The sequence below is a fragment of the Nematolebias whitei genome, chromosome 16, assembly GCF_014905685.2.
Source record: "Nematolebias whitei isolate Nwh7 chromosome 16, NemWhi1, whole genome shotgun sequence".
Taxonomy (NCBI): Eukaryota; Metazoa; Chordata; class Actinopteri; order Cyprinodontiformes; family Rivulidae; genus Nematolebias; species Nematolebias whitei.
This window is the reverse complement of record NC_056513.1, coordinates 43,884,479-43,893,902: the sequence shown is the minus strand read 5'-3', so window position 1 is coordinate 43,893,902 and position 9,424 is coordinate 43,884,479. Positions and strand designations below refer to the sequence as shown.

The following is a 9,424-nucleotide window of genomic DNA, read 5'->3' as shown; positions in this document are numbered from 1 at the left end:
CCACCTAATAACCAGACCATGTTTTTGTTCTGGGATGAAACCGGAGTACCCGGAGAAAACCCACCTAATAACCAGACCACGTTTTTGTTCTGGGATGAAACCGGAGTACCCGGAGAAAACCCACCTCATAACCAGACCTCGTTTTTAGTCTGGTTATTTTTTATTTTGTGTCCATTTAACACATATCAACTTGTTGGCAATGTCTGCAGGACATGATTTTCCAAACACTGCTGAAGAACCTTTTGATAGCCCAGGGTCGAGACGATATGTGCTGCTTGAAGGAGTCAGCAATAACTGTTGCTATGGGCTCACGTTTCAGGCATAATACCGAGATCATCTTTGGCGAGGTACAAAATTTTGTCAGATCTTTGTAAATTTTCTTCCCAAGCTTTTTGAACTTTTGGGAAGGGATTTTAAAATTTACACTCTCCGCTTCAGGCCAGATGTAATCATATAGAATTTTCCTAAGGTCTTCCCTGTCATTTTCTTTGCTTTTGAATGGTCCGTCATCAAAAATCAGAAAAACCAGTTGCTCCACTAGTACGCTGACAGACAATCTACACTGTTCCTCCCTGGCTTTATGTTTTTCATCAATTTGACTGTTTGAGTCAGAACAAGTTGTCAAAGAGTCGTTTACCTCTAGAGACATCGGCTGCGAATCTTTATTTTGAATAACTTCAGTGCTCGCAGCTTGTGTCTCCTCCAACAAGGAAGTTTGTTGGCTGTGTCCTGGCATGTTTTCAGAAGAGCCGAAGATTCTTGACAAGGTAATGGGTTTCCCTGTCATCCGCCTGTGAAAAGAGATGGCAACCATTTTTTCCAAAAAATCCGTTTTGAGATCCAAGCACACCCAACAAAATATCTTATTGTCGCTTACAGCGGCACAAAGGTCTCTGTAAATAACATTCTCAAGACCGATCAACAATGCTGGGTATATGTTAATGCGTTTTGAAAGAATGTCACTCCAGACTTTGTCTAGTGTAACACCCAGTCTATTCCTTAGGTGAAAATATTCCTCTACTGAGAAAGTCTCTTTTGCTTTCCCAAAGATCAAAGAAATCAAATTTTCAACAAGTTGCTTAACCGAACGTTTGCACATTTTGTATTTTACATCACATACATCTTGTAGCAAAATCACAGTTTCTGGGAATGAGTCTTCGGGACTGTCCGCCCATTGCACACGTTTTTTACCAGGTTTTTCTAAACTTGGCTGAAGTTGGTCTTTGACTTCTTCAGAACTGGTTGAAGGTTTTTCTTCAGAAACTGATTGAAGGCTGTTAATTTTATTGGCGACTATTTGTCTTATCACTTTTTCAAACTTAGACAACAGTTTTGATATAACAAATTTGACCCCTATGTCAGCTTGGCTATAAACCATATTTTTCCACTGGGTCGATGTGATTTTTCTCAAATGCATTTCAACAATTGGCAAAACTGTTTCCGTCCAAATTTCCAAAGGCTTTTCTTTTAGGTTTTCATTTGACGTTTTGGGAATTGCACCGAAGACCAATTCAGTTTGTTGTTTAATGATCATCTTCAGCTCTTGGGTAACCGCGTCATCAAACACAGACTTCAGATAACTTATAACAAGTTGATAAGATTCCCCTGTGCTATCGGATATTACTTGTTGCCAATAATCATCTGGGATCATTTCCAGACGTGATTCTATCAGCGGATAAACCATTTCCTCTGTAATCTCCTGTGGTTTTTTATAGCACTCCTTCTGGTCACTAGTGGATGGTTCCATGTTCATTCCTGACTTTAATCGAACAAATTAATAATAAAACAAACTTCGAGAAATTTTTGAATCCACTTGTATTTATAACCTGCAACTAGGTCGCTTTGTGATGTCATCATGATTATGTAAATGATGTCCTTTGATGCATAAACATCAAAGGAGGTTTATGATGTCAGACTGCATCATCATTCTGACGGAAGAGGAGTCATGACTCTTAACCCCACCCCCATAAAAATTCTGTTGCATTCTCATGTGACGTAACATCCGGGCACTTTTGTCCTAAGCAGCGCTCAATCAAACTCTTCTGATGACGTCATCGCCAGTTTCGAGTTTAAAAAACAACAACAAGAAAAAACGGATTAACAGACATCCGTTCATTCAACATTTATTTCTGCAGGTTAATCCCATTGAGCTTTGGAGCCTAACAAGAGAAATCTGAATTTTAACAAAGTGTGATGACAAACGTGGACAACAACAACAACAACAACAACAACAACAACAACAATAGACAATCATAAAGGATGTGTACAATTATTTTTAACAAGTGAAAATAAAATTATACTTAAAAGGATACTTAAAGGAAAAGTAGATTTAAAAAACCAGCTAGTTTGTAAGGTGGTGTTGTAAAATACTAAAACCAGGAACATGTCTGCATTGGTTTTTGCCAGGAACTTAACAGATATTTAAAGCCACTTAGAGAGGTCAAGGTCCAGAGCTTCAGATCGTTTTGCAAGATATTCCAGGAAACAGGAATATCGTAAAATAAAGCGGAAATCTATGGTCAAAACTGGTCTAACGCCAAATTTATTCTGTTTTAGACACGCGTCTAAACAGCAAAATAAATGTTTTATTTTCTGGTCATTGAATGCCTCTTTTTACATCACACGACCAGAAAATACCGTTTTGTTTTATTTCCGACCGTGGTAAAGTTAGTTTTACTGCGTTGTTTTTTTTTTTACCGCAGCTTTAGGGGACCCGGCGCCAACCATTCAGGTATCCACCCCCCCAAAACAATTATAACTGTGTAAATACAGTAAATTGGACATATGACATGTATTGACTCAACACAACCAGCAGAGGGTGCTGTAGGTGATTAAACTGGACTTTTAGAAGAAGACGCTTTGATAAGGTAATATAAGGTACTACACCAAGTCAAGTCAAGTCACATTTATTTATATAGCACATTTAAAACAGTAACTGTTATCGAAAAAGATCACAGCATCAAATATTAATAACAAGATATTACAGCAACATGAATAAAAGCATAAAAACATTAAATATAATGAGAAACAATGAAATACTAAATGAAACTAGAAAGTTCCTGGAGAAACTTTGACGGGGACGGCCTATTTATTATTCAGTTATTATTAATAATAAATATTAATAATTAATAATATTAATATTATATTGTTCATTTATTAATTATTATAAACTATTAATATATTTGATAATAATATTAATAATTAATATTAAATGTCAATCATTAATATTAGTAATTATTAATGTTATTATTTGTAATTACAGTCGATGTTAGGTCATATTACTGCAAAAGGTGTCCTTATTCTATAACATAGCAGCACATTTTTCTCAAAATCCAATATAATATATATTGTTGTACTAACAAGAATATTGCATCAGTGCCTTTGGTGTGTACTTAAAATAAGTTTAGTGGATTTATTTATTGGACATATGCCTTCTGTTTGTTAACATGCTGTGTTTATTTAAAGCTTTACAGTCTTGTAAATATGCTGCAGATCAGTGACAGTAATTCAATGACCATAAAAAGTTCAAAAATCAATTTAATCTTCAACATACACAATTTACATACTGTTTATTGGCATTGATCTGTTTACAAATCAAGCCCTGATCCATACCAAACACTTTGCTGTGTTAAACATTAACTGCAGAGTATTGATTGTACTTAAGAATATTTGATCGCATGATGGCTTGGTGGTTAACACTGTTGCCCCACAGCAAGAAGGTCCTGGGTCCAAACCCTGATTTGGACCTATAGGCTCCTCCTGTGTGGAGTTTGCATGTTTGTCTTGTGTTTGTGTGGGTTTTCTCCAGTTTCCTCCCACAGTTCAAATCATGCACATTTAGGGTACCTTCAGGCTCAAGACTCCCTTGCAAAAGGGATCTGTGATCTCAGTGAGATTTGTCTGGTTAAATAATAATAATAATAATAATAATAATAATATATGACAGTGAAAATGGTCAAATAAATTGGGGTGTTCAGATTAGGCAAAAGGTGAAAACTTGGATCCGTTTCCTGCAGCAACTGTGACGTCTGACTCATCTAAGATTAGCCTCTGTCCCGCTTTGGGGCCACTGCTGGTGCCTGCCCAGTGATCTCTGACCTATGTGGTAATAGCAATTCCCCCCAGTGAAAGGGATCCCTTCCTCGTCACACAATAGTAATAAATAAATCTCAGACTGCTCAAAATGTAGAACACAACACTAGAAAGTAAAAGAGTACCACAGACTGCAGAAGACACCGAGGTTTATTTAAATAAAACACATGCTAGAATTGGAGAAAAAGAAAAATAACCACTTTAGAGTAAAACATCAATCGACACCATCCTAACCTATGCATAGTACAAAAAGTAACCATCCACTGGTTGTTACGCCCTTTTACTTAGATTTTCCCCGTGGCAGAGGTGCGAGCTCACACATATCAGGATGCTGTAATTCTGTCCGTTGTTATTGTCCCAGAATGGCTGGCTCTGCCCGGCCGGCAGATACAGTAAGCAGAACTCTATCTTCCTCTTGGCATCGAGGATTTTGGGAATGGTTATATCAAATTCAAAGATGTCCGTCTGAGGGCCCCCGAAGCGTTTCTGCAGGTACGTGCAGGGGACGTCTCTGAAGTTTTGCCAGGAGTCAAAGGTGATGCGCACACGCACGTCCTTCTGGAAGTGGATGTTCCTGACCCGTACGGTGCCCTGGAGTGCCTGCTCAGTGATGGTGCAGTTCTCCAAGGTCACCATGCTCTCTGCCAGTTTGGCGCAAAAGGCCTGAAAATTGACAGTGGGCTGCGGGAAGCCCAGTTTAAGCTGCGTTCCTGGGCAGCAGGTGCTGACGGTGCAGCTGTAGCCGACCCCCGTCATGCTTCCCAAACCCTGCAGCGAGGGCAGCGGGCCGAGGTCAGACCGATCCTCTTCCTCGGAAAACACTCGCACGGCTGCTAGAGAGAATCCCAGCGAGTCTGCAAACGCAACACGCTTGTTCCGGATCGGTTTCAGAACACCACCATCGTCGCCCAAGTCATCGAAGAAAGATGAGAAAGGGTAGATCAGGTGGCTTGGGATGTCAGCAGACGGCTGCGCTGAAACCGGAGGACGGATGCACGGCCGCAGGGGCTTCAGAATGCACAGCTGCCCAGTACACACCTCTACTGGGAGTAGGTCTTTGAGAAACATTACAAAAATGACAAATTATTGTCAAATTTAAGAAGAAATATTGGTTAATTTGTTTTGTGTGTAGTAAATTTTTTACCACTGGATGGCAGTACAAGACTGTTTGAACCGAAGGATGGATAGTGAGGGAGCGAGCAGCATGTCTCTTTAAGAAAAACGGGAGGGAGGCCCCTTGACGTGGCATGGGCTGTCTCTCCTTCCTTTATTCGGTTCTCAAAATGGCAGACGCTCGGTGTGGTTTGAGCTCTTTAGCATAGCATTTTTCACACAAAGCTTTTAATAACAAAATCAGTAAACAAGTTCTCAGCTTCTTTATGCAAAGAAAAACAACTTTTTAGACAAAGGAACAGGTTTCAACCGTGAATTTTAGAGCTTGGACAAGACGGAGGTTTTTTCCCCCGAGGTCGGCCCGTTACCTTAGCTCGTAACTTAGCTTCTCAGCTTAGCTGCTTTTAATGATCCAAAAATGTGATTTTGGACGATTAAAACAAATTTAAAAGATAAAAGAGAAAGGGAGGGGACAGTGAAGAGCAACGGAGTTGAGCCTTTTGTCATCCAGTGTCTTCAGTAGAAAGAGAGACATGAAGAAACGATAAAGACGATAGAAAATGAGGTCGATAATTTTCATTTATAAGCGATTAACTGATTTATTGTTTATAGCGACAGGCCTAGGCCTTAGTCTTAAAACCGAGTCTTCCTAGGTTATTTTGACCCAAGGGCAGCAGACGGGCCACAATATTTAGGTAAAAACTTGTATTTCATAATGTAGAGCAGGGATACTCAATGTGTGGCTCGTGAGCCACATGCGGCAATAATTGCGCATGTCGGCTTGGGCTTCTTTGATGCGGTTTTACGAATAATATTGTGTTAATCTACTTGTTGAGGAGGAGGCAGGTCCGACCAGCCGGTAGAGGTAAAAAACAAACAAACAAAAACCAGTCCTGTTAAGCTTCAGATGTATTCGCTGATCATCACCGACCGCGTGCGTCCGCTGACCCACCGGTCTAAAGATGTAAAAAATGTCCTGTCAATCTCAGATGGATCAGCTACCGGCCGAGCGTCTCCGCATCTGCGGTCATCTGCAGTGAAGGAAGTCGGAGCATCTTACAGGGCCAGTTCTAGACATGGTTACATGAGGGGGCAGGAGGAAATGTGAAGAGGGTCATCTTCATCCGTACACATACTACAGCATATTCATTGTTGAGCATGGACTTTGGTATTCAGTGCATTTGTTGACTTGTGTTTTCCTTATGGGATAAAAGCTGAAATTTTGACACCTGTGAATCAACATTTTCAACCACACTATCAAGCAAAAACAGAGAAGCCGACTGATGCCCATCTTGAATGCCTCGCTGTGGCTGCAACAACAAATTACAAACACAACATGAAGAAAGTCAAGGACATGCACCACAGCTTCTCATCTCAGTACCAAGGTGCATTTTGTTGAAACAGATAATGAGCTGGCTGTGTTTCTTTTTTGTTCACAGGTGGGTTGTTTCATTTTATTCTTTTATTTGAAGTAACTTGGGGTGATATATCGCGGCTCTCCCCTTGACTTTGATCTGTCAATATGGCTCTTTTGAAAAAAAAATAGTGAGGATCACTGATGTAGAGCTTCTTAATGATCAATGTGACAATCATTTAAACAGCACAATCTGAACATTATGCTGGGAGTGGTGGCGCAGAGGTTAGAGAAGGTGGGCCAGTGACCGGAAGATCGTCGATTCAACGTCCGGTACTGACAACATTGAAATGTGAGTGGGAAAGCTGAAGCACCCACACCTGCCTCCATTCTCATTTGCTCCACTCTGGGCCCTTGAGCAAGGCACCTAACCCCCACCATCCGCCCTCCCAGACACCCTAGATGGCAGCTCTCTGCTCCACACAGAAGGCTGTGGTAGCTCGGTGGTCTGTGGTTGTGTCAGGAAGGTCATCCGGCGTAAAAACAATAGCCAAGTCTGAAGAAGGGAGCAACCGAAAGAAAAAATAAATAAAATTTAAATATCTGGACATAACATAGCAATTTCCTGTTTCATGTGAATATTTGGAGATTTATTCTTGTTTGATCATAACAAGGAAGGGGGAACCTGGAGCTCCTGGAAATTAATTAGAGACTTTTCCCACAACTTTCTTTATGATTTACAGACTGACTACCAACTAGTTTCATGGATGGGTGGAACGTGTAATAGCTAATTAATTAAAAATGTGGTATATTGTGTGATATGTTCAATTTCAAATATTATAAATACAACACTGATTAGAGTCAGTTGTGTCATGACAGGAGTTTTATTTCTTTAGGGCAGGTTAGTCATCAACCTGACTGTAAGGTTGTGTGTGTGTGTGTGTGTGTGTGTGTGTGTGTGTGTGTGTGTGTGTGTGAGAGGACTGTTTAATTATAATTTAGTTGGATTAAAAATATATTTTAGCTGTTTTCATATAAAAATGAGCAAATTAGACAGTGGGTAGGAAACAATCTTACAAAACGTTTGCTTTGTTCTTATCTTGTAACATTGTTTATTTTGTTGTCCTTGATAAAATAAACTTGAATTAACTTGAATAATAAAACTGGTATCTGAAATGTACCTTGGTATTTTTCTATACAAAAACAAAAACAAATCCTGCTTGTTACATTTGAACAATAATATGCGTTGACTGCAATAGTTGTCACAGTTACTCTGGATTTTTGCTAACAATATAAGCCAAATTGTAAACAGTTTTATGATTAAAAGTAATACAGTGAAGCATGAACCTTTTCTTTGTGGTCTCGTTCCGAATCCTGGTACTCTTTCAGTAGTGCTGTGTGTTCTCTGATAGCGGACAATGAAGTCATCGGTTCTGTTGAGCCTGAAGTGAAACGAACATGTTTCAGGTCCCATTGGCTTTTTTCCATTATTCCCTGGGTTTTGTTGTCCAGTGATGTTCTGAAAACATACGTATTACACAAAGCTTTTAAAAATATCATAGCTCAAGTGTGTTGAACAAGAATATATCCATTAATGCATTTGTTAAAGAATATAAAAAAATAGATACTTGTCTTTTGATGCTTTTAAGCAAACTGTATTTTTTGGAGTAGTTCTGATAAGGGAGTCCATTTCCATGTCGGCCAAGGTCTCCTTCAATCAAAAACAATGAAAATGTAGTTATGTCATGAATACGTTATCAATGTGCATATGTGTTTTGGATATAAAACCAACCAAGCATTATCCCAGTCCAGCAAATGGGAGAAGATATTTTGTGACATGATTCATGAGTCCTTTGCAGAAGTACAGATTTGGATCACCATCTTCAACCAGGGGAGCCTTGTCAAGCACTTGTTTGTAATGTTTCTCAAAGTTCCAAAAAAGTTCAATCTGGTCCTCTGGACATTCAAAAAAACAAAACAAAGCAAAAAAATCTAGAAACGTTTCGTCTCTCATCCAAGAGACTTCCTCAGTCTGAGGAGCTGTTTTCCAGAGGACCAGATTAAACGTTTTTGGATTTTTCTACCTGGATTATTGAGCATGCATCAGGATGTTTCTCAAAGTTATTTTTTCCTTTGATTTCCTGCCATTCCTATTGAAAATAACTTAATTAGTTCATTACTAACAGAAATGTTACCGATGTAGCATAATTAATAACTTCTAAATGTGACTAAACCAAACTGAGTGAGTGACTCATACATGTATGATGTAAACAAAGCAGTCCGTTACGTTTGATGTCAGCACAATGAAAGGACACAACACGGTTAAGGGAACTACACTACTACAAATAATTAATTTTGAATTATTCAATTGAGCCAATAAAGAATTATTAGGAACAAAAAGTCTTTTTTTTAAGCTGTTTGGTGATGCGTTGCTTTAATACATTACTATGCAATAATGTCACTTCCTCATTCTAAAACTCATGCTGTACAGCTGGATGGTGATATGCATTCATCATGTTCAATTAATGTTTTTATTTATATTATATTTATATGTAAGTTTTAGTAAGTAGGAAAAATGCCAAAACTTAAACATACTATACCTTCAAGTCCTCATCCATACTGTTCTCCTGAACAGTTTCGTCTGTGAGATGTCCAATTTGCAACAACTTTGACTGCAGGTTGTGAAAATGTTTTTCAACATTTACACCAGTTGAGGGACTGGAGAAGACAACAGCTGCACTCTGGACCATGTCATCTAGGTCTTTGAGTGACTTTGCGGTGGAGAAGAGACCAATAACGTGCATAGCCAGGTGATAATGCTGAGATGCACTGCAGGTGGAAAAAGATCCTAGTTAGTAGTTATTC

General features: G+C 39.1%; 1 protein-coding gene across 1 annotated transcript; it reads right to left on the bottom strand.

The window, feature by feature from the left end:
* Positions 1–4,362: 4,362 nt before the first annotated feature.
* LOC119422538 (protein phosphatase 1 regulatory subunit 3C-like) lies at positions 4,363–5,160 on the bottom strand. The gene has a single exon (XM_037689915.1). The coding sequence runs from the start codon at positions 5,158–5,160 to the stop codon at positions 4,363–4,365; it is 798 nt and encodes a 265-aa protein (XP_037545843.1).
* Between the last annotated feature and the right edge of the window lie 4,264 nt (positions 5,161–9,424).